We start from the raw sequence: 25,877 nt of genomic DNA on the forward strand, positions 1-25,877 counted from the left end.
AGGGGAATAGAGTGTTTGTTGTCAAACTTTTGAATGGACAAACATGCAGAAAGCATTGGATCAGACCAAACTGCGGTTCACTGACAACCAAGAACAGTTTGAAGAAGACATTACTATCAATGATCCACCCACACACACCCAACCATCAATCGACTTCGCGGTCAACCACGAGGATGAACCCACCATGCCCGACAGTGCGATCAGACCAGCCACACCGCAGTGCAGCAATGATCCGACTAACTCGCCCATGCCAGGACTTCAACTCAGGTGATCAACCCAGGAACACAGAGCCCTGGATCGCCTCAACTTGTAAATAACTTGTATCCAAGACTTGGGTGGGGGAATGATGTTATGTATGTAAACATTACCAATGTGTAAGACTTGCCACCAGGGAGCGCACCTGTGGGAGACCCAAGGGTCACCTGCACACCCTGGGCAAGCAGGTATAAAAGGCATTCTACCATGCTGCTTACTCACTCTGGAGTTACATTAAAGAGACCAAGGTCACAACAGTTTGAGCTTACAATATACAGTCTTGTGGAGTTATTCTGAACATAATACCTCCAATCTTCTATTTCTCTCCCCCTCTGATTCCCTCTCTCTCTCTCTCTCTCTCTCTCTCTCTCTCTCTCTCTCTCTCTCTCCCTGTGGTGTCCCTGCACCTTGCTACTGAATCACACGAGGCATGTACTGCAGACACGGTCACTGCGTGACCTTTCTTTTATTCCCAGGACCAAGAAGTGATGACCCTGCGTGGGACCTCCCTTTAAATACCTGAGTGCCCAGGTGAGGAGTGTCTCCCACAAGTTCACCCCCTGTGGTGTACAGTGTGGTTGCATGAAGGTTGCATACATGACACTCCTCCCTCCAATCTCTCTCTCTCTCTCTCTCTCTCTCTCTCTCTCTCTCTCTTTCCCCCCCCCCCCCCCCCCTCCAATTCCCTCTCTGTCCCTGCCGACCTCCGCTAAATGATCTTCTCCTTATGGAGGCGAGGAAAGTGTGGCCCACGGTGCCGGCCGCAACAGTTGGGTACTGTGCACGCGTAGCTTCGCTAAACAGCACACGTGCGGAGAAGGCCGCAAAGATGTTGTGCAAATAATCAATGTACAATTAATCAGATATTACTTTCTCCCATTGTTTGTTGCGCAAAAACATGGGGCAGAAAAATTTTAAATAATCTGTTGGTTTCTGAGAGTCACAGTTATAGGGGTGTTTACTTAGTGTTCATCCATAAAGAAGTTATATATAACAAAAATACTGACAAAATGCAACTTTTAAAACCTTTTTCTTCTCTGCTGAACTTTTTGTAGTATGCCTTGCTATTGTCTTTTAAGATGGAGATTGGTTGCAGCTTTTTTGAGATAAGGTAAATGTTCCTTGGTGTGAATGCATAACTTGCTGTATTTGACAACTTGAGGTGAGCCTGTTCCACCATTCAATTAGATCATGGCTTATCTGGATTTTAGCTCCATTTACCCAGCTTGGTTCTGGAACCTTTAATATCCTTGCCTAACAAATACGTATCGATCTCTGTTTTGAAATTTTTAAGACCTTGAGGCTTGACCCTCTAACATTTGGTTAGATGACCTTCTTCTCCCCTCAACCCTCTACGTTACAACTCTTCAAAGCACCACAGCCTCTTCTTCACCCACACACTGTTCCGTGCGCCCATCTTCTCTTACCTGCACTGGCTCTCTATGCACCAGTGAGTTGACTTCAGAATTTTTATCCTCACTTTTGGATCTCTCTATGACATTGCATCAGTGACCTTCTCCAGTTCCCTCACACAGCCTCCATTTCTATAACACTGGACTACTGTCCCATGCATGTTCCACTTCACCATTCACAGCCAGCATCCCTTCCCACTTTACTCCTGTCCTTTAATACTCCCTTCCTAGTTCCTACTGCCTTGGTACAGAAATGAGCAAGTCTCTCAGTTTCTATGGATTTTCTAGAAACGCTGATCTAAACATAATCCTAATTCAAGAATAAAAGGTGTTGACAAACTACATGTGTTTATCATGATTCAACTGTACAATGATCATTTATGCAGGTTTATACTGATGCAATATTGTGTTTTGTTTCATTAGGGTGCTGAACAAGCTCATAGGTCTGTATTAGGTGAAAGCCTCAAGCTTATGACCCACTATCATGATGATGTAAAGACCATGTATGAGGTATATAAACGAGGATTACACATATCAGGCAAGTTTCTGCATCCCAAACTAATTTTCATTTAGAATTTGGAAGAATTGTTTATAGATACTGGAGGTTGTTACTGAATAAAAAGTAATAATCCATCAAACGGCACAAAGCAAAGGCGTTCAACCTTTTGGAGCAGTGGCAGGATTTAGTATGGCTTTTAAGTCTGGCAGAATCATGATGACATATTACTTCCAATTTCTAATCAATTTTGCATTCTTGAATTCATTGGACCACATTATTACCAGCTCCTTCACTTCTATCTGTGTGTATGCATCTCTACTCCACGTCTGTCCCTCTCCTTCATTTCTGTTTCTTCCTCTTCCTTTCTCTCTTTCCCCTTCCTACCCCACACCTTTTATACTCCCTCCACCCTCCATGCTCCTTTACTCCTGGTCTTCCTTTTTTTGCTTTACCTTTCTTACTCTTTGACTTTCACCGCTGTTTGTTTGTGCAATCATGGCAGAAGTTTCAGATGGGCAAGTTAGAGGCGGCAGCTTCTGCGCCTGTGCCATGGTGGGTAGGGATGCTAGGTTTGCTGCCTTAAGTGGCAGTGTGGGGACTGAAAGGGCTCCTGTTTGCTGGCTTTCCATCACCTTTTGAGGGGCTGCAGTACTGACAATCAGCCTCAGCAACTCTATGCGAGCCATTTTAAGGGCTCTTTAGGGCTGCCTGCCATAAGCTCTGCCTACAATCTGCTTCTAGCCCTGAGCCATATTACGTGAGGTGAACACTAATAATCAAAGACCTACTAGCTGTAATGTATTTTCTTCAAGGGTTCTTTGCTTAAGAATTCATAGCAACACATTGCTATTAAGAACTGGTTGTGTTATTAGCAAAAGGTTTAACAATCACACTACACATTATCAGTTCATCCACCAGGCTCGTAGCAACCTGCCTCATTGTGGATCCCCTGAACCCAACTGGCTGGGGTTTTATTGAGTCTTGTGAACATCACGAGACTGGCTAAGCACAACTCAACAGCTCTACAAACCTGTGAGCATCATCACAGGTGCATACATTACACCAGCCAAAATATCTGATCTGGTGGGAATGAAACCAGTAGAAATACTGATGGTGTCATATATCCATGCCCATAAACGCATCCACTTCCTTTCTACCAGTCAACCCATCCTGGTAGAGAACCTCTGCCCCTTAAAATAAACACTTTCCTTTACAACATAAAGTTCTTGCTCCCAATAAAGTCACCCTAATCCTAACCCAGGAGAATTTTATTTTGAAATAACATTTGTGAGAGCCTTCTATAGGATTGGGGTTTATTCCACAGCACTGGCTCTCTGAATGGGAGTGTGTGGTTTGGCGCCCTCCTCCTGTTCTCTGCAGCACTGTTCTTCTGCTCCAAGCAGGAATACATGGCACTGGAGGAAAGCAGCACTGCTGGGAGAAAGATGTGGTGGGAGTCCACTGCACTGGCAGTGAAAAAGCCTGAAACATTGCCTGTTTCATTCCCTGTCGGCAGAGCAGATGTTTTCTGCTCGCAGGTTTTAAGATCAATTAATTTTTTTTATCTGGAGCTGCTCATCAGGCCATTTAATGTTGGGAAAGAAGCTGGATTGAAAATGTAGGATAAGGGTTGGACACCATAAAATAAAATACAAGAGTAAAGTTGGAGATGTTATTCTTCAATTGATGATTAGTTGAATGTTATCCAGTCTTATATTAAATTGTACATCACTTGCATGATATAGCATCTCAAAGAATGTGATATTTGAGCAGTAATACAATTTTTTTTAAATCATGAACTCCTGTAATACCAAACGTGTTATTTATCTGTATCATATTAAGGGGACAAAATTGCTCCTTTTTATAGTCCCGTTAGTGCCTCCGGGGGGGGGGCACTAATGGGGCGCAATGGCGTTTTCACCCAGGAGAGGGGGGCGCTACCACCTCCCGAGAAATTGCCCTGGATCTTTCGGGGGAGCTGTCCCGGTAGTGCCGTGCCCCGCGATTAGCACCCCAGGCCAGACCGCAACTGGCAATGATGTCATCACCGTGAGCGCCGACCCTTTAACGCCCCAAGGGGGAAATTGCCCTGCGAGGTTGGCGCGGGCAGATGTCAATGTCCGCCTCGAGGGTCGTGAAGCTAGCAGACAGGGCGTTCTTTAAAGAGGAGCCTTAGCACTCCAGGCCGCCATCGTGCAGCCCGGCACTCCGTTTTGGGTATCGGGCTGCTGGCCCAGCCGATCGCGTCCCTGGTGTCCAAGTAGTGGCCGCCAAAGGGTCTGCAGAGTGCGCAGCGGCCCTCCCTTTTAATGCAAGGGGAGGGGTGTTTTAGCATGTCAGTGCTACGCGGAGTATCTGCATAGCGCTGGCCTGCTCCGTGTGGCGCTGGACTCAGTGCTGTGCTACTGCTTGGAGAGCGCCCCTCAAAGGAAGTGGTGCACCCGAGACAGCACTCCGCTTCCTTTGAGGGGAGTACGGCCCAATTCCACTTCAGGGGCGGGACTTACAGGCCGGGTGCAGGAAGTCCCAGCCCCGGAATGTTACCACCCCCAATCGGGGAGAGAGTGCAATTTTCAGCCCTAAAAGTCTTATGGCAAGCACATGCTTCCTATAACACTTTCCTATCCGGCTTTTTCTGTCACTTTTCTGTCACAAATAGATTCTGGACGTCACACTAGGTAGATTCCTCAAGACATCAAGCCAAATTTTTGACTGCTCTCAAAATAGCTAATGGGATATTAAGTTCTATAAAAAGAGGAATGGACTGTAGATCAAAAAAAAACAGAAATTTTATTCATATACTGCCTGCAGACCTCAGGACATCCCAAGGCGTTTACAGCCAATTACTAAGTACTTTTGAAGGATAGCCACTATTGCAATGTAAAAAACGCAGCAACCAAATTCCGGACAGCAAAGTCTCGCAAACAGTAATGAGATAATGACCAAATCATCTGTGCTACTTATTTAGTGATTTGTTTGAGGGATAAATAATTAAAAGGAAATAATTCTGCTACGATATAGAACATTTGTCAGTCCACATATAGAATGCGCAGTTCTGCAATACCAACTACAGAATGGGCAGGCAGAGGTGCTGTCCTGAAAGTTACTTCTGTAAGGTCGGGACCCAGCATATCTGAGTCCGGGTGAAGTTTCCAACAATTCCGCAAAACTCCCGTAAGTATATGGCACGAGTTTTCTGGAACAATTGAGCAAATTTGGGGACCACACTCTGTCTATAATGCTCTCTCTCACAGACACACACACATACACTTATAATGAAAGAAAGTCATACATATAGAGAGGAAGATATAAACTGTGTGAGAGACAGAATCCAAGAGAAACTTGCACAAAGAAAGAGGAGTAAGTGACCAACCCAATTTTAATCATGAGCACATTGTAAATTGCCATTCTCCTGTTTGAAATAAGTTTCCAGCTAGTCACTTTAAGAGCTGGCCAGAAGACAGTTTAAAATTAGAGTTTGGATTAAATTACTGGTAAACAGCAAGAAAGTTCGGGAGAGTCAGAGAGTTTGGGAGGCCAGAGAGTTCGGGAGAATCCAAGAGCGGAAGTCCATGAGTTCGGGAAGCCAGGAGTCCGAGGAGCAGGAGGGCCGGAGGTAGGCGAGGAATTCACTTCTGACCAGGATCGTAGAGTCGGAGGAGCGGGCAGTTTAAAAAGAGCAGGAGCGGAGGAGGTCGGGAGCACCGAGGCCCATAAAAGGGGGTCCAGCAGTCGGAGGTAGTTGCAGGGGCAGAAGGTAAAAATAAATCGAAGTGTGATGTCACAGCCAAGCGGGTAAGTGATTGGCTGGTGGATTGGTGAGTATTTCTTCTTTTCTTTTCTGATCGGTAAGAAACCTTTGGTGTTATCAATTAGGTTAATTTAAGGGTTAAGCCATGGCAGGAGAGCCCAGACCCATGTCATGCTCCTCCTGTGCTATGTGGGAAATCAGGGACGCTTCCAGTGTCCCTGACAACTACAACTCTTTTGTTGCAAACAAAAAATAAACGTTAAATCAAGTGCCCCCTTATTAAAGGGGAGTCATGCCAAACAGTTTACAAGTGCCTTTTTGTTTTTTGTGGGTTTTTTTTGCTTTTTTTTTGGCACTAAAACCACAAATATATACGAGTGCCCCCTATAAAAGGAGAGGGGGACACTAAAACCCGGCAATAAAACAAATTAAACTTTAAAACATATAAAACCAAATTAAAATTTGGTTGCCGGGGGTGATGATGCACTCCAGTCCCTCCGGCGCCCACCTCTCGCGGAAGGCTGCGAACGTACTGGTGGACACCGCGTGCTCCATCTCCAGGGACACCCTGGCTCGAATGAAAGCGCAGAAGAGAGGCAGGCAGTCGGGCTGAACGACCGCCCGCTGCCTGGACCAGCTGCTGGCACCCTTGGCCGTGCCCAGGAGCAGTCCTACGAGGAGTCCCTCGGACCTACCCGCACCCCTCCGCACAGGGTGCCCAAAGATCAGGAGTGTGGGACTGAAGTGCAACCAGAAATTGAGGAGCAGCCCCTTTAAATAATGGAACAGGGGCTGCAACCTCGCACATTCGATAAAAACATGGAACACGGAATCTTCCAGACCGCAGAAATTGCAGGCGGCCTGGGAGCCCGTGAACTGACTTAAAAATTTGTTGCACGGGACTGCTCCATGCACCACTCTCCAGGCCAAGTCCCCGATAAATAGTGGGAGGACTCCTGCGTAGAGGGGACCCCTGCCTCCTCCGGACGCCCTGACAACTACATGTGCAGGAAGTGTGTCCAGCTGCAGCTCCTGACAGACTACATTGCGGCACTGGAGCTGCGCATGGACTCACTCTGGAGCATCCGCGATGCTGAGGATGTCGTGAATAGCATGTTTAGTGAGTTGGTCACACGGCAGGTAAAGGTTACACAGCCAGATCGGGAATGGGTGACCATCAGGCTGAGCAGTGGAAGGAAGGTAGTGCAGGGGTCCTCTGAGGTCATCTCTCTCCAAAACAAATACACCATCTTGGGTACTGTTGGGGGAGATGACCCATCAGGAGAGGGCAGCAGCAGCCAAGTTCATGGCACCAGGATGGCTCTGCTGCACAGGAGGGCAGGAAAAAGAGTGGGAGAGCTATAGTGATAGGGGATTCTATTGTAAGGGGAACAGATAGGCGTTCCTGCGGCCGCAATCAAGACTCCAGGCTGGTATGTTGCCTCCCTGGTGCAAGAGTCAAGGATGTCTCGGAGCGGCTGCAGCGCATTCTGGAGGGGCAACAACCGGTTGTCGTGCTGCATATAGGTACCAATGATATAAGTAAAAAGCGGGATGAGGTCCTACAAGCTGAATTTAGGGAGCTAGGAGTTAAATTAAAAAGCAGGACCTCAAAGGTAGTAATCTCAGGATTGTTACCAGTGCCACGTACTAGTCAGAGTAGGAATTGCAGGATAGCTCGGATGAATATGTGGCTTGAGGAATGGTGCAAGGGGAGGGATTCAAATTCCTGAGATATTGGAACCAGTTCTGGGGGAGGTGGGACCAGTACAAACAGGACGGTCTGCACCAGGGCAGGACCGGAACCGATGTCCTAAGCGGAGTGTTTGCTAGTGCTTTGGGGAGGGTTTAAACTAAAAAGGCAGGGGGATGGGAATCTATGCAGAGAGGCAGAGGGAAGTAAAAAGGAGACAGAAGCAAAAGGTAGGAAGGAGAAAAGCAAGAGTGGAGGGCAGAGAAACCCAAGGCAAAAATCAAAAAGGGCCACATTACAACTTTATTTTAAAAGGTCAAAGAGTGTTTAAGAAAAACAAGCCTGAAGGCTCTGAGTCTCAATGTGAGGAGCATTCGTAGTAAGGTGGATGAATTGACTGCACAGAAAGCTGTTAACAGATATGAATGGCTCCAAGGTAACCAAGGCTGGAACTCAACATCCAGGGGTATTCAATATTCAGGAAGGACAGACAGACAGGAAGGAAAAGGAGATGGGGTAGAGTTACTGGTTAAAGAGGAGATTAACACAACAGTAAGGAAGGACATGAGCATGGATGATGTGCAATCTATATGGGTAGAGCTGTGAAACACTAAAGGGCAGAAAACATTAGTGGGAGTTATGTACAGACCACCAACAGAAGTAGGGAGGTTGGGGATGGCATCAAACAGGAAATTAGGGATGTGTGCAATTAGGGTACAGCAGTTATCATGGGTGACGTTAATCTACATATTGATTGGGCTAACCAATCTGGTAGCAATACTGTGGAGGAGGATTTCCTGGAGTGTATAAGAGATGGTTTTCAAGACCAATATGGCGAGGAACCAACTAAAGAGCAGGTCATCCTAGACTGGATCTTGTGTAACGAGAGAGGATTAATTAGCAATCTGGTCGTACGGGGCCCCTTGGGGAAGAGTGACCATAATATGGTAGAATTCTTCATTAAGATGGAGAGTGACATAGTTAATTTAGAGACTAGGGTCCTGAACATAAAGAAAGGAAACTTTGACAGTATGAGACGTGACTTGGCTAGGATAGACTGGAGAATGATACTTAAAGGGTTGACGGTGGATAGGCAATGGCAGACATTTAAATATCACATGGATGAACTACAACAATTGTACATCCCTGTGTGGCGTAAGAATAAAAAAGAGAAGGTGGCTCAACCGTGGCTAACAAGGGAAATTAGGGAAAGTGTTAAATCCAAGGAAGAGGCATATAAATTGGCAAGAAAAAGCAGCAAACCTAAGGACTGGGAGAAATTTAGAATTCAGCAGAGGAGGACTAAGGGTTTAATTAGGAGGGGGAAAATAGAGTATGAGGGTAAGCTTGCAGAGAACATAAAAATTGACTGCAAAAGCTTCTACAGATATGTGAAGAGAAAAAGATTAGTGAAGACAAATGTAGGTCCCTTGCAGTCAGAATCAGGGGAATTCATAATGGGGAACAAGGAAATGGCAGACCAATTGAAGAAATACTTTGGTTCTGTCTTCAGTAAGGAAGACACAAATAACCTCCCGAAAATACTAAGGACCGAGGGTCTTGTGAGAAGGGGGAGCTGAGGGAAATCCTTATTAGTCAGGAAATGGTGTTAGGGAAATTGAAGGGACTGAAGGTCGATAAATCCCCAGGGCCTGATAGTCTGCATCCCAGAGTATTTAAGGAAGTGCCTAGAAATAGTAGATGCATTAGTGGTCATTTTCCAACAGTCTCTCGACTCTGGATCAGTTCCTATGGACTGGAGGGTAGCTAATGTAACACCATTGTTTGAAAAAGAAGGGAGAGAGAAAACAGGGAATTATAGACCGGTTAGCCTGACATCAGTGGTGGGGAAAATGCTGGAATCAATTATTAAAGATGAAATAGCAGCGCATTTGGAAAGCAGTGACAGAATTGGTCCAAGTCAGCATGGATTTATGAAAGGGAAATCATGCTTGACAAAACTTCTAGAGTTTTTTGAGAATGTAACTAGTAGAGTAGATGAGGGAGAAGCAGTGGATGTGGTGTATTTGGACTTTCAAAAGGCTTTTGACAAGGTCCCACAGAAGAGATTGGTGTGCAAAATTAAGGCACATGGTATTGGGGGTAATGTTTTGACGTGGATAGAGAACTGGTTGGCAGACAGGAAGCAAAGAGTGCGAATAAACTGGTCCTTTTCAGAATAGCAGGCAGTGACTAGTGGGATGCCGCAGGGTTCAGTGCTGGGACCCCAGCTATTTACAATATACATTAATGATTTAGACGAAGGAATTGAATGTAATATCTCCAAGTTTGCAGATGACACTAAACTGGGTGGAGCGCGAGCTGCGAGGAGGATGCTAGGAGGCTGCGGGGGACTTGGACAGGTTAGGTGAATGGGCAAATGCATGGGAGATGCAGTATAATGTGAATAAGTGTGAGGTTATCCGCTTTGATGGCAAAAACAGGAAGGCAGAATATTATATGAATGATGACAGATTCGTAAAAGGGGAGGTGCAACGAGACCTGGGTGTCATGGTACCTCAGTCATTGAAGGTAGGCATGCAGATACAGCAGGCAGTAAAGAAAGCAGATGGCATGTTGGCCTTCATAGCGATTTGAGTATAGGAGCAGGGAGGTCTTACTGCAGTTGTACAGGGTCTTGGTGAGACCACACCTTGAGTATTGTGTGCAGTTTTGCTCTCCTAATCTGAGGAAGGACATTCTTGCTGTTGAGGGAGTGCAGCGAAGGTTCACCAGACTGATTCCCGGGATGGCAGGACTGACAAATGAAGAAAGACTGGATCGACTAGGCTTATATTCACTGGAATTTGGAAGAATGAGAGGGGATCTCATAGAAACATATAGAATTCTGACGGAATTGGACAGGTTAGATGCAGGAAGAATGTTCCTGATATTGGGGAAATCCAGAACCAAGGGTCGCAGTCCAAGGATAAGGGATAAGCCATTTAGGACCGAGATGAGGAGAAACTTCTTCACTCAGACAATTGTGAACCTGTGGAATTCTCTACCACAGAAAGTTGTTGGGGCCAGTTCATTAGATATATTCAAAAGGGAGTTAGATGTGGCCCTTACGGCTAAAAGGACCAAGGAGTATAGAGAGAAAGCAGGAATGGGGTACTGAAGTTGCATGATCAGCATAATCATATTGAATGGTGGTGCAGGCTCGAAGGGTCGAATGGCCTACTCCTGCACCTTCTTTCTATGGCCCCAAGTTTCCACACGCGGCAAAACAGGCGCCCCTCCGAGCTGGGCGCCCGTTTTTCGTGCCGAAAACGGCGCCTGAAAAAAAACACGCTATTCTCGAGCGCTTTGCAGCTCGATGTCTGCTTGATGTAGCTCGAACCTACCACTCGCGCCGATTTTGTAAGTAGGAGGGGGCGGGTACAATTTAAATGAGTTTTTTTTCATGCCGGCAACCGTGCGCGTTGGAGCGTTCGCGCACGCGCAGTCTGAAGTAAACATTGGAACTCGGCCATTTTAAAAAGTGCTGCAGAAAAAGTGAAAATTTGTTTATTGAACCCTTGCAAAGGCTTGCATTTTAATTTTCTTGATATTTCTGTGTGTGAGGGAGTGCATTCTGTAATTAAAGATAGACTGTGATAAACGGGACACATGCACTTGTTTGAGACTATTCAAATTCTTTGTAGCTGTTCAATTTTTAACATTTTTTAATAAAACCACATTGCCCTTCCATGATCAGCACTGAGGCTTCTTGCAACTTTCTCCCTCCCTCCCCTGCCATCCGTCGGTCCCGACGGCAAACCGCTGCCTCAAGTACTGAGGCTTCTTGCAGCTTTCTCCCTCCCTCCCCTGCCATCCGTCGGTCCCGACGGCAAACCGCTGCCTCAAGTACTGAGGCTTCTTGCAGCTTTCTCCCCCTGCCGTCCGTCAGGCCCGACGGCAAACCGCTGCCTCAAGTACTGAGGCTTCCTGCAGCTTTCTCCCTCCCTCCCCTGCCATCCGTCGGTCCCGACGGCAAACCGCTGCCTGAAAGGCCTGCCTGAAGCACTTTCACACAGGTAGGAACATGGTTTATTTAATCTTTTCTTTGCTTATAAATTTTTATTCAGGTTGGATTTATTTGTATAAGTATAACTAAGGATTTATTGTAGAATTTAATGACTTCCCTCCCCCCCCCCCCCCCCCCCCCACCTCGTTCCGGACGCCTAATTTGTAACCTGCGCCTGATTTTTTAATGTGTAGACAAGGTTTTTTCAAGCCTACAAAAATCTTCACTTGCTCCATTCTAAGTTAGTTTGGAGTACGTTTTCACTGTGGAAACTTTCAAATCAGGCGTCAGTGGCCGGACACGCCCCCTTTTGAAAAAAAAATTCTGTTCAAAAGTGTAACTGTTCTACCTGACTAGAACTGCAGAAAACTTAAATGTGGAGAATTCCGATTTCTAAGATACTCCGTTCTCCACCAGTTGCTCCTAAAAAATCAGGAGCAAATCATGTGGAAACTTGGGGCCTATGTTTCTATGTGCCAACTGTACAAACAGTTGCTACTGTAACCAGCTAGAAACTTCCTTCGCTATGGGGAGGTTGAGAGAGGCAGAATGCCAGCACTGATATGTCACTAATTAAAATTAAGTTTTCATGGTACAATTACAGGACTGGTAGTATAGTGGTTAAGTTCCGGGACTAATAATGCAGAAGCATGAGTTCAAATCCCATCACGGCAGCTGGGGAATTTAATTTCAGTTAATTAAAGAAATCTGAATTAAAAAGCTAGTGTCAGTAATGGCGGCCATCAAACTATCTGGTTCACAAATGTCCTTTAGGGAAGGAAATCTACTATCCTTGCCTGGTCTGGTCTATATGTGACTCCAAACCACAGCAATTGTGGTTGAATCTTAACTGCCCTCTGAAATGGCCGAGCAAGCCAGTCAGCTGTAACAAACAGTAATAAGAATAAAACCGGATGGACTACCCGGCACCGGCTACGGACACGACAGCGGCACACCCAGCCCAATCGAACCTGCAAAGTCCTCCTCGCAAAGATCTGGGGACTTGTGCCAAAATTGAGAAAGCTATCCTACAGACTCATCAAGCAACAGCCTGATCCGGTCATACTCACGGAATCATGCAATTCAGCTAATGTCCCAGACTCCTCCATCTCCATCCCTGGTTATGTCCTGTCCCACCGACAAACATGAGGTGGTGGCACAGTGGTTTACAGTCGGAAGGCAGTGGCACTCAGAGTCCTCAACATTTACACCGGATCCCATGAAACATGGGCAAGGAAACCTCCTGCTGACTACCACCCACTGCCCTCCCTCAGCTGATGAATCAGTACCCTTCCATGTTGAACACCACTTTGAAGAAGCACTGAGGGTAGCAAAGGCCCAGAATATACTTTGGGTGGAGAATTTCAATGTCCATCACCAAGAGTGGCTCGGTAGCACCACTGCTGACCGAGCTGGCCGAGTCCTGAAGGACAGAGCTACTAAACTGGGCCTGCAGCAGGTGGTGAGAGAACCAACATGGGGAAAAAATCTACTTAACTTTGACCTCGCCAATCTACCTGTCGCAGATGCATCTATGCATGATAGTGATCTCCGCACAGTCTTTTTGCAGACGAAGTCCTGTCTTCACTCTGAAGACATCCTCCATCGTGTTGTGTGGCACTACCACCGTGCTAAATAGGATGGATTCAGAACCCATCCAGCAGCTCAAAACTGGGCATCCATGAGGCACTGTGGGCCATCAGCAGCAGCAGAATTGTATTCCACCACAATCTGTAACCTCGTGGCCCGGCATATCCCTTACTCTACCATTACCATTAAGCAGCATGCTATAAACCGAGCTAAGCGATCCCACAATCAATGGATCAAATCATTGCTGTGCAGTCCTGCCATATCCAATCGTGAATAGTGGTAGATAATTAAACAACTGATGGGAGAAGGAGGCTCCATGAATATCCCCATCCTCAATAATGTCGGAGGCCAGTAAGCGAGTGAAAAAGACAAGACTGAAGCATTTGCAACTTTCTTCAGCCAGAAGTGCCGAGTGAAAGATCCTTATCGGTCCCCACCATCACAGAAGCCAGTGTTCAGCCAATTCGATTCACTCCATGTGATATCAAGAAACAGTTGAGTGCACTGGATACAGCAAAGTCTATCGGTCCCAACAACATCCCGGCTGTGCTCCAGAACTAGCCGCACCTCTAGCCAAGCTGTTCCAGTACAGCTACAACACTGACATCTACCCGACAATGTGGAAAACTGCCCAGGTATGTCCTGTCCACAAAAAGCAGGACAAATCCAATCCGGCCAATTACCACCCCATCAGTCTGCTCTCAATCATCAGCAAAGTGATGAAAGGTGTTGTCGACAGTGCTATCAAAAACTCTCCACTGGCTGGAGTCATACCAAGCATAAAGGAAGATGGTTGTGGTTGTTGGAGGTCAATCATTGTGGCCCCAGGATATCGGTGCAGGAAATCCTCAGGGCAGTGTCCTAGGCCCAACTATCTTCAGCTGCTTCTTCAATGACTTTCCCTCTATCATAAGGTCAGAAGTGGAGATGTTCACTGATGATTACACAGTGTTCAGTTACATTCGCAACTCCTCAGAAAATGAAGCATTCCATGTCAGCTTGCAGCAAGACGTGGACGACATTCAGGCTTGAGCTTATAAGTGACAAGTAACATTCGTGCACCGCACAAGTGCCGGGCAATGACCATCTCCAACAAGTGAGAGGCTAACAGTATTGCCATTGCTGAATCCCCCACCATCAACATCTGTCACCATTGACCGAAGCTTAACTGGACCAGCCAAATAAATACAATGGCACCAAGAGCGAGTCAGAGACTGGGTATTCTGCAGCGAGTGTCTCTCCTCCTGACACCCCAAAGCCTTTCCACCATCTACAAGGCACGTCAGGAGTTTGACGGAATACTCTCCACTTGACGAATGAATGCAGCTCCAACAACACTCAAGAAATAATTGAATATAATATATCTAAGTTTGCAGATGACACTAAGCTGGGTGGCAGTGTGAGCTGTGAGGAGGATGCATGGTGACTTGGACAGGTTAGGTGAGTGGGCAAATGCCTGGCAGATGCAGTATAATGTAGATAAATGTGAGGTTATCCACTTTGGTGGCAAAAACAGGAAGGCAGAATATTACCTGAATGGTGACAGATTAGGAAAAAGGGAGGTGCAACAAGACCTGGGTGACAGCAGTCATTGAAAGTTGGCATGCAGGTACACAGACGGTGAAGGTGGCAAATGGCATGTTGGCCTTCTTAGCAAGAGGATTTGAGTATAGGAACAGGGAGACCTTACTGCAGTTGTACAGGGCCTTGGTGAGGCCACACCTTGAATATTGTGTACAGTTTTGGTCCCCTAATCTGAGGAAGGACATTCTTGCTATTGAGGGAGTGCAGCGAAGGTTCACCAGACTGATTATCGGGACAGCAGGACTAACCTATGAAGAAAAACTGGATCGACTAGGCTTATATTCACTGGAATTTAGAAGAATGAGAGGGGATCTCATAGAAACATATAAAATTCTGACGGGATTGGACAGGTTAGATGCAGGAAGAATGTTCCCGATGTTGGGGAAGTCCAGAACCAGGGGTCACAGTCTAAGGATGAGGGGTAAGCCATTTAGGACCGAGATGAGGAGAAACTTCTTCACTCAGACAATTGTGAACCTGTGGAATTCTCAATCAAAGAAAGTTGTTGAGGCCAGTTCGTTAGATATATTCAAAAGGGAGTTAGATGTGGCCCTTACGGCTAAAGGAGTCAAGGGGTATGGAGAGAAAGCAGGAATGGGGTACTGAATTTGCAAAAATGATCAGCCATAATCATATTGAATGGTGGTGCAGGCTCGAAGGGCCGAATGGCCTAGTCCTGCACTTATTTTCTATGTTTCTATGTTTCTAAGAAGCTCGACGCCATCCAGGACAAAGCAGCCCACTACATTGGCACATCATCCACCACCAACATTCACTCCCTCCACCACTGGCACACCGTGGCTGCAGTGTGTACCATCTATAAGATGCACTGCAGCAACTCGCCACGGCTTCTTCAACAGCACCTCCTAAACCCACAACTTCTACCACTTAGCAGGACAAGGGCAACAGGCGCATGGGAACACCATCACCTGCAAGTTCCCCTCCAAGTTACACACCATCCTGACTTAGAAATGTATCACTGTTCCTTCATCGCCACTGGGTCAAAAATCTGGAACTCCCTCCCTAACAGCACTGTGGGAGTACCTTCACCATAAGGACTGCAGTGGTTTAAGAAGGTGGCTCGCCACCACCTTCTCAAGGTCAATTATGGATAGGCAATAAATGCTGGCCTTGCCAGCGACACCCATTACGAATGAAAAATTCTGTCATTACAAAACAGTGCATCCCACAATATACTACTCTGAACTCCTTTTCGGCAAATGAGCCAAAGGTGGGCAGAGTAAACGTTACAAGGATACCTTTAAAGCCTCCCTGATAAAGTGAAACATCCCCACCGGCGCCTGGGAGTCCCTGGCCAAAGACTGCCCTAAGTGAAGGAAGTGCATCCGGGAGGGCGCTGAGCACCTCGAGTCTCATCGCCGAGAGCGTGCAGAAATCAAGCACAGGCAGCAGAAAAAGCGTGTGGCAAATCTGTTCCACTCTCCCTTATCCTCAACGACTATCTATCCCACCTGTGACGGAGACTGTGGCTCTCGTATTGGACTATTCAGCCATCTAAGGACTCATTTTTAGAGTGGAAGCAAGTCTTCCTCAATTCCGAGGGACTGCCTGTGATGCTGAGCAACACCATGGAAATCTGTTAATTAATATATAAATAAAATGGGATCATTTTTTATCTCCATGTGGTTTTCAGGCAACTGGCAGAATGCGGTAGTGCCGATGGGATGCCCGGTTCATTTTGAGAGCTGGGCCTCATTATACAGGGCCGTAGGCTGTGGGTAGAAAGGGAGGGCCATACCTTATGGCTTCATTGCAGAATCATAGATGGTTCCAGCAGTGAAATGTGTCATTTGGCCTATCAAGTCTGTACCAAAAGTTTTCGCCACATGAGCCATCTACTCTAATCCCATTCTACTGCTCAGTTCCAATTCACTTTAATATTCCTCTTTTTTAAGCAACCATCAAATTCCCTTTTAAAAGAATTGATGGACTCTGCCTCAACAATGGTTCATGATGTAATTATGGCAAACTAATTGAGTTACACAATTAGCGTCTCCATTACTGTAAGTGTTGAACTTTTATGGTACTCATTGCCGGGCACATTAAAAGATGTGTGCAATGAGACCATTTAGCACTCATCCAAATTTCTGATATGCATTCCTGGACACCGAGGCTCCCTGCGAGGAACACAAAGTCAGAAAGTTACCTCTTGTACACTAGCTGAACTTCTTCAATTGCAGTTGGCTAGTACAGTAGGAAAAGACTCTTCTGGAGATAGGGTTCTTCTGTTTTGTAACAGATTCTAATTCTTTGATTCACTGTGAGTAATGTTACAGGAGATCTGATTGTGAAGTATTACATGAATGAAATAATTCAAGTGTTGCTTCTCTGTTTAGGTGATGGCCCTTGTTTAGGATTCAGAAAACCCAAACATCCCTATCAATGGCTTTCTTATAAAGAGGTGAGAACAAATTTGAAAGAACCATCAGGACAAAATCTTGTGCTTGCACTCATTGATACCTTGTAATAATATGTTTAATTTCTTGATTTTAAATGGAGTCCTGGTGATGAGATTAATTTGTTTATTATTCCCATTGTATAAATAAGAGATACTGGAAATACTAATTTTCATTTAGCCCTTTATACTGAAGCAGAAAGACTTATATTTGATAGCACCTGATCATGGGGTAAAAATTCGTTACCGCTCATTTTGAGGCGTTAATCCAGGCAGAGCGGTAAGTATAGCTTCTTGAAAAAGTGTGTGCCTCCCGCTGAGAAATTTGTTGGAATCGGGCCAAGAGCTGACAGGGGCACTAAATCATCCATCACACACTTGACCTGGGGGACGCTAATGAAAATGCTCGCGTTAAATTCTGGAATCCATTGCACATGCTCCGAAGTCCGATTTTAAAATCTCAGGAAAAGCCGAGTCTTAAAGATGCAGCATAGTATTGCACCCACTAAAGTCTTCAAAATCACTTGTTTTCAAGCTGTAATGTTATGTCTGTCTGCCGCTGCAAACTCTGAGGCCCACACCCCATGCTCTGTGCAAACGCACTGACTGTGACCTCCGAGGGAAACGCTTCTTCATCCCTTTAGGTAGCCACCAGTTAACAACTGTGGAAGGCTGGTACCAACTTTTTTCAGATGTGATTGGTGGCGGTTGCTAAATGAGGCGGCCGGACCAAATTTAGCAAGTGGGACGCTAGTGCAGTCGTTGCACCCGACTGACGTCATGATCGGACTGATAGTTAGCAGCCAGTTAGCCCTCAACTGAATTTTCTGACGGGGCACTAAAAGCTGTGCGCCCGGTCGCTAAGCTATTATATGCTCGCTTTAACGCCCCTTCTGGCCGCTAACTAAGACGCTAGACAACCAAATTTCCACCCCCATGTCTCTACATGATGATTTCCTACATTACAACAATGCCTACACTCCAAAAGTACTTAATTTGCTGTAAAGCGCTGTGAGATGTCCGGTGGTCATGAAAGGCACTATATAAATCCAAGTCTTTCTTTCTCAGAAATATTTCAAAGTGCTTCACATACAATGAATTACATGAAAGTGCAGTGTATATAAGTAACATGGCAGCCATTTTGTGCTCAGCAAGATACCACAAACAGCAATATGATAATGTCGATATGTTTTTAGAGGAATAGTAAATCATTTATGTTTAAAATGTTATAATAAATAAAAGGAGGAAAAAACTTAATTAAATTAATTCAGAAAAGTTAGACCGACCTTGGACAAACTGAGCTATAATTTTAGGAATATTAATTTTGCTGATGATACAAAGCTAGGTGGGAAAGTAAGCTGTGAGGAGGGAGCAAAGAGGTTACAAAGGGATAGTGACCGGTTAAGTGATTGGGCAAGAGGGTGGCAGATGGAGAATAATGTGGCAAGGTGTGAAATTATCCACTTTGTGAGGAAGAACAGAAAAGCAGAATTTTTTTTAAAAGGTGAGATACTAGTAAATGTTGGTATTCAGAGGAATCTGGAAATCACAGAAAGTTAACATGCAGGTACAGCAAGCAATTAGGAAGGCAAATTGTATGTAGGCCTTTATTGCAAGTGAGTTGGAGTACAAGAGGAAGAAAATCTTTCTGCAAGACTGTGTACAGTTTTGGTCTCCTTACCTAAGGAAGGATATACTTGCTTTAGTGCAATGAAGGTTCACCAGATTGATTCTTGGGATGAGAGGGTTGTCCTACGAGGAGAGAATGAGTGGAATGGGCCTTTATTCTCTGGCGTTTAGAAGAATGAGAGGTGATCTAATTGAAACTTATAAAATTATTAGGCGGCTTGACAGGGTAACTGCTGAGAGGCTGGTTCCCCTAGCTGGAAAATCTAGAACTAGGGGGGCATAGTCTCCGGATAAGTGGTCAGCCATTTAAGACTGAAGAGGAGAAATTTATTTACTCGGAGGGTTGTGGATCTTTGGAATTCTCTGCCCAAGGGCTGTGGATGCTCAGTTGTTGGGTATATCCAAGATTGAGATAGATAGAATTTTGGGCACTAAGGGAATCAAGGGATATAGGGATATGGTGGGAAAGTGGAGTTGGTGTAGAAGATCACTTGGGAAGTGCTATCAGATGCAAAAATGTAACATAAATGGGACATAAGTAGTTACAGTACAACTCCATTTTATTCATTTTCTTTGATTGGTGTCTGAAAATAACTATGACAAAACCAACACGGTTCTTCTCTCAGGTTGCAAATCGAGCCGAAGACTTAGGATCTGGGCTGCTCCAAAAAAACTGCAGGTCATCACCAGACCAATTCATTGGTGTTTTTGCACAAAACAGACCTGAGGTGAGAGAGAGTTACAATGAATACCTAGGAGTACTTTTACAAAACAATCAACTTTTTGTGATGTTTATTTGTATGCATGAAGTTTTTTTATTTTTGTTGTTGTTTATTTTTGTATTTTTATAATTACAACTCCTCACCAGTGGATTATTGCTGAGCTGGCATGCTATACCTACTCCATGGTGATAGTGCCGCTTTATGACACTCTCGGACCTGAAGCCATTCGCTACATAATTAATACAGGTAAAAGGATCAACACACTTCTCAAAATTATATGGCACTTATAAACTTAAATGTCAAAAAGGTGAAATCAAAGGATCCTTGAATTCAAGGGGTTAAAATTAACAATCTTCTGAGGTCCAAACCTCCCATTCCTAAATTAGGACCAGCAGGCAATACTCCATAGAAATCCTGTAGACAAGTCGATCCAGACTAGGGGCAAAAAATATTGACTCCTTTCCATAAACCATCACATAGAAATGTGTATTCTATTAATACAACAGAAATGAGCAATCAGATATTTGGTTTTTACTTGGGGCTGGATTTTACAAACCTTGGCGGATCCATGGCAGGTGACGTTGGTGCGGATCCCGTCCCATCCCCACTGCTGTCTCCATCTCAGCCTCTGAAATGAGTTTCCCCTGATCGGGCTTGTTAAGCCCGCCCAGCACGTTTCCCGGCCAATTAGCGGAAGAAGGTCTGGTGACATAATTTGATGACGCGTCATCAGCCAATTTCCTTAAAGGGACCATGACCAACTTTCTTTTGACATTTGTGCTGTGAGTGTTCTACAGCATTGAGGTGCTGCAGACACTGACAAGCACTGGTTGCACGTTGCAGAGGAGGGCACAAGCAGGGATGTGGTCAGGAGGACCTGGGTGCTGTGCCACAAACGTTTCAATGATTTCAGTAGATCATGAAACGTTAGTACAAAGCCATACTCAATCTCATCCTGCTGTGCCTCTCATCACATCCCCATCACTCTGCCTTCCCTATCCTACTCCTGCATAGCCTTACTCACTCCAACTTACCTTGCACCTTCACCCATTCCTCACTATCTACATTATCACATCCCCACTTCATTAGCCACCTCTCACACTTGCCCTCATCCTTGTCCAATCATACCAACTAACAACACACAAGGGCAGGCACTTGGGTGTTTTATGCATTGTTCATGTAAAGTTTCTGTTAATGTGGTGTCAAACATTGAAACATTTATTTTCAACACTTTGCGTTCTTGGACAGATCTGTGTGCACTTTTGGAAGTGGCTTAGTGAGTTGCGGTGAATGGTGAGACATAATGTTACCCCTCGCAATGCCGATGAGTGTGAAAGGAATTGCTTGGGCATTGTAGGGATGCTTTATGGTGTTGGTGTGGGGTGGTGCCAACCTGGTGCATCAGAGAAGTAAATCTGGCCATGGTGAGGCCATCCCTGGCCTCCCAGGCAGCAATGTAGTCAGGTGCTGATGCTGCACAGGACACAGGGCATCAGTTGATTGCGGAGAAGGTTGGTGGTGTTGCTGCTGCTGGTGTGCCTGGTGCTGCTGGTGTTGGTACTGATTGTGGTGGTATTCTGAGGACCAAGGTGAGAGTGTTTCTAGGACACCCATGCTGATGGAATAGATGGCAGGTAAAGTAGACATGACAGAAGCGATCTTTCAATGGTGGGAGAGGTAATGAGGTCAGACTGGATGGAGATTTGTGTGTAAAGACTTGCAGTATCCTGAATCTATAGTGGAAATGCAGTTTAGAGAAGCTAGCGGTTAAGGGAACATTTCTCAATCAACTGGGAGCTGTGACTTGACATTTGAAGCTGTCAACTCATCAGCTGATTCAGTGGCCACTGACCTCCTGCCTCAGCTTCACAAACAAGGTCTAGGCACAGCAGGAAACCAATAGGCGACCTGTCAAATTTAAAAAGCTGGGGAAAAAACATTTTTAAGTGGCTGTAAACAAGCCACTAATGATTTTAATTGCCTCCCCGCCACTGTGTATTCGGGTCTGCTCAGCGCTGACAAACCCAACATTTGGTAGAGGCACATGGCGGGGATTCATAGCGGGGTCCCGACCCACTGGGGGAAAAAAAACACTTTCCCACCTGACCCGCCAAGGATCGCGCCCTCTGACCCTCCGCAAAATACAGCCCTAAGTGTTTCTCTGAACAGAAATTGCATTGATCACTGGGACAAAAATGGCTTCATGGGGACATAAATTATTTGACATATTTAATCATGTCACAGACACATCTTAGGAACCATCAAATGTTGTCACATCACTGGAATATAATGTTGTATTGTTGAAAATATGACTTGGTTTTTCAAACTAAATGATTAAAATTCTCTCCCCAATTATGGTGATACCCCCTCTTTGCAGTAGATCTGAAAATGTTTCATAGATTCTATCCCAATGTCAGTATTTTTAATGCAAAGATTCAAACCAGATTCTTGCTTTAGGACGTCCTTTGTCACTCTTGCATTGATCTTTGTGTTGGACCAAAAGCTCATATGGCGGGTGCATAGGTGCAATAAAACAAGGGAAAGCAGCACTCACAGATAATGGGAGTAAAGCTGAACTTTGGTGTGGGCACAAAACGGGTGGGGTGTATAATGGGCAGTTGATCCGCTACCATATGTTTTGCACCTGTGCCGAAGTTGAATTTTATCCCCCATGGGTCTCCACTTTAATGCCATTCTTCCAGAGCCCAACCTCCAGTATAAAATACCTGTACCAATTTGTCAGGTTCACAGGATTCTGTTTCCACTGCAGTTCAATTGTTTATGTATTTCCCAGTGGCTGAATGTATTGTTAGCAGGAAAATTATTTTCAAATAAATTTTCCTGTACTTCATTCCCCACCCCTCCCCCCCTAAATACAAACAAGTGTATTTTCTAAAAATCATTTTATTTCACCATTTTTGCTTCACATTTTAAAAGATACTGTTGCATGAAAGTATGTTTGGCAACAATTTTCTCATCAACCTTCCACCTAATGCAATGAAGCAAATTATAATATCATATCATATATATGATGAAAATGGTGCATGGCTCTTCTGTCTCCTTGGAAAACATTTCCCAAACATTTTTTCATGAAAGGCTATGGCCTCATTATATGATGCAAATAATGTTTCTTTTTTAAAAAAGCTACAACTAGCTAATAATGAAACTGCATTAATGACTATACTTGAAAACTAGGAGTGCGTTGCTATGACAAGCCTTATCTTGCTAATTGTTTATAGTGAATGCAATGCAAAATTCTATCTTACTATTCAGAGTATCCTTACCTTAAAAATAAGCTCTAATTGCTGTAATGACTGAGATTCTGATTAGATTTAGGGCTCAAACGTAATTGCTATCTTTTTCCACGAGATTATAAAGTGGTCTCTTCCTAATCCCCTCCACTCCCAAGAGCATGCTGTAAAAATTACCATTCTTATATATTTGATAAGGCGTAAATGGAGCATTATCCCTGTTCCCCAGCACAATTTGTACTCCTTTCGGGAGGGGGGAGAAAGAGAGTTACCAAGTTTCTAGATTTGTTTGTATCGTCCAAATCTTTTATTTCTCTCATTTTTCAATGCACCACTAATGTATGCACTTCTCCTTTTCAAGCTGAGATTTCCACAGTTATCTGTGACAAGGTAGAAAAAGCAAAAATTCTTTTGAAGAATGTGGAGAAGAAAGAGACGCCAGGCTTAAAAATAGTTATCCTAATGGACCCATTTGAGATGGACTTGGTTGAGATGGGAAATGACTGTGGAGTGCAAATACTGGCATTACAGGAGGTGGAGGTATGTGAATGATGTCAGTAACACATTCAAGTAGTGCAATGCATTTGTATACAAATGTGCTGTGGTATGTAACTGCCACACTGGTGACAGTAATTCCTGATTTTAGCCCAGTTGCCAAATAAAGGCAAAGTGATTTGACACAGGGTAGAAGGAAAACTGGAGGGTAAGTCAAAAAATGGGGGACAGTTTCAGACAACAATTGACTACAATTTCAAACGATAACCTCTGCCCCCATTTTTTTGAACAGCAGCTGTTGGTAATGATTCTGTTATTCCTCCTCTAGAGCCATCTTTTGTTTCTTTACTTATCCCATTATCATCCCCTTTCGCCTTGCACCATCATTCCTTTTCTAATTTAATCTCTCCTGTCTGCCACCCTATCACAGACCATCCCTTTTGTTCTTTACTCCCCTCCCTCCTTTCCCTGCCTCTGTACTTGCTTAAAACCTGTTATATCTCTAAATTTCCAGTTCTGACAAAAGGTCATTGACCTGAAACATTAGCTCTGTTTCTCGCTCCACAGATGCTGCCTGACCTGCTGAGTATTTGCAGCATTTTTTATTTTTATTTCCTATTTTAAGTAACCCCACAGGGATAGAATCAAGTACCTCCCTGAAAGACGCTCCACCAATAAAATTTCAGGGAATGGTTGGCTCACCCTAACTTCTATTAGTGGATCAAGCAGAATTAATTAAAATTAAATTAAGTGAAATCTAAACAAAGTTCCTTACAGTGCCAATCAGTTGCAGAAGGCATCTAGTAAGCCAATAGAAAATGATACTGAATTTGGACAGCTTCAACAATGGCATGGGTTAACAGCACAAAACTGCATATAATTTTGCTCCAATTGACACTAACTTGATAGTCTATCTTGGAGAGGCCACAAGGATGACTGGTGTGGGAAATTGGCCTTCTAAAATTGGAGTTGGGGTAGAGTAGAGAGAAGTTCACTTGCATTTGGTCTATGACAGCACAGTACTGACATTGGGTACTTGAATAAAGAGTCAGACTGGATACTGCAAGCTCAAAGTAAGGTGTGACCGTAGTCCTTTATTACAAATCTCAGAGTGCCTCTCCAGCCTGTGAGGCCTCCTTATATACAGGTGTTCCCAAGGGATTGTGGGATCCCTTGGGACTCCAGGGGATAAGCCCTCTGATGGTTAGACATGGTATTTACAGGTTTACATACATAACAAATACAAGCATTAGAAAATGTGCCAATCTTAACACGGAAGAGTCTTTGTACTAACACAAAAGCAAAATACTGCGGATGCTGGAATCTGGAATAAAAACAGAAAATGCTGGAAATCTCAGTGGGTCAGGCAGCATCTGTGGAGAGAAAGCAGAGTTAACATTTCGGGTCCAAGATCCTTCATCAGAACAGGGTCTTAGCACTAATTGATTTATTTTGGTTTTTAAATAGATTATGGAAATAGCACTATACAGTTGCAAATTCTTTGCAAATCATTCTATGATGTCCAAAAAGTTTTTTTTAAAATAGCTTGCATTCTGCAGTGTCTATCAGCAGTGTTCAATGAAAAACCCTGAATAAGGGATGAAACCACATGACAGCACTTTCTTTTTTTCCCGCTACTTGATAGTTAGCCAGTGAATGAATAGTGTTCTTTGTAGAGCTGTGTTTGAAAAATGAAAGTAATTTAACGATAAAATATGTGTCCTATTTTCACTCTGAAGTTACTTTCTTCCCTTGCTTCCAGAACCTTGGACGGATGAACAGGCGAACTCCTGTGGTGAGTGAAGCAACCAATCTAATTGATTTACTGCTTCGTGGAGCTTTCTGAAAACATGTTCATATTTAAGGGAAGAGTAACTTGAAAATCTACATCAACAGCAGCCAGCATAGATGAGCACATTGTATCCTTCTCTGGTTTTCAGCACAGATTTGTTTCTTCGACAGCTTGCACTGCTCTCGGTTTCTTCATTTTTATTTGTTTTCTACTCTCAGCCTCCACGACCTGAGGATCTGTCGATTGTCTGTTTTACCAGCGGAACAACAGGTATGTGCCACAGAAAATGCCTGTAGTTACATTGATTAATGGCATTAAGCACAAGGGTAAATTTTGCATCCCTCTCTCACTGCCCATGTGTCCCTTACCAGCAAAGCTGGTCCAAAACTACTGACCTGGCAGAATATAATTTCTTGTATATAGAAAAAAATAACTTGCATTTATACAGTGCCTTTCACAACCTTAGGATGGCCCAAAGTGCTTTACAACCAATGAAGTACTTTTTGAAGCATAGTCACTGTTGCTGTATGGGGAAATGCAGCGGTCAATTTGTGCACAGTAAAGTCCCACGAACAGCAATGAGATAAATGATAGGATAATGTGTTTTATTGATGTTGGTTGGGGGATAGATGGCCTCCCCCTTGGCCTGTGTATCTCAGTAGCATATGGGATGGCACATTTACCTGTTGAACCATGAGGAGTGTTGCATCTTCATCTAAACTCATGATACTGTTTCAATCTGTAATACAGCTCCCACTTCCACATTGGTGGTCCAAGAC

At 44.5% G+C, this 25,877-nt stretch overlaps 1 protein-coding gene across 9 annotated transcripts in view; it reads left to right on the forward strand.

The window, feature by feature from the left end:
- Positions 1 to 25,877, forward strand: part of LOC139262898 (long-chain-fatty-acid--CoA ligase 6-like) — a 161,629-nt gene that overhangs the window by 71,612 nt on the left and 64,140 nt on the right. For 7 of the 9 annotated variants that reach the window (XM_070878157.1, XM_070878158.1, XM_070878155.1 and 4 more), the window contains 7 exons: positions 2,091 to 2,205; positions 17,151 to 17,215; positions 19,465 to 19,566; positions 19,707 to 19,806; positions 23,173 to 23,351; positions 25,069 to 25,101; positions 25,317 to 25,368. In XM_070878157.1, the coding sequence (XP_070734258.1) occupies positions 2,091 to 2,205; positions 17,151 to 17,215; positions 19,465 to 19,566; positions 19,707 to 19,806; positions 23,173 to 23,351; positions 25,069 to 25,101; positions 25,317 to 25,368 (646 nt within the window). Of the gene's footprint in view, positions 1 to 87; positions 268 to 2,090; positions 2,206 to 5,904; positions 5,924 to 17,150; positions 17,216 to 19,464; positions 19,567 to 19,706; positions 19,807 to 23,172; positions 23,352 to 25,068; positions 25,102 to 25,316; positions 25,369 to 25,877 lie in introns of those variants that run through there. The other 2 variants (XM_070878161.1, XM_070878163.1) reach the window with 2 other exon arrangements.

Source organism: Pristiophorus japonicus, chromosome 4 (assembly GCF_044704955.1).
Source record: "Pristiophorus japonicus isolate sPriJap1 chromosome 4, sPriJap1.hap1, whole genome shotgun sequence".
Lineage (NCBI taxonomy): Eukaryota > Metazoa > Chordata > Chondrichthyes > Pristiophoridae > Pristiophorus > Pristiophorus japonicus.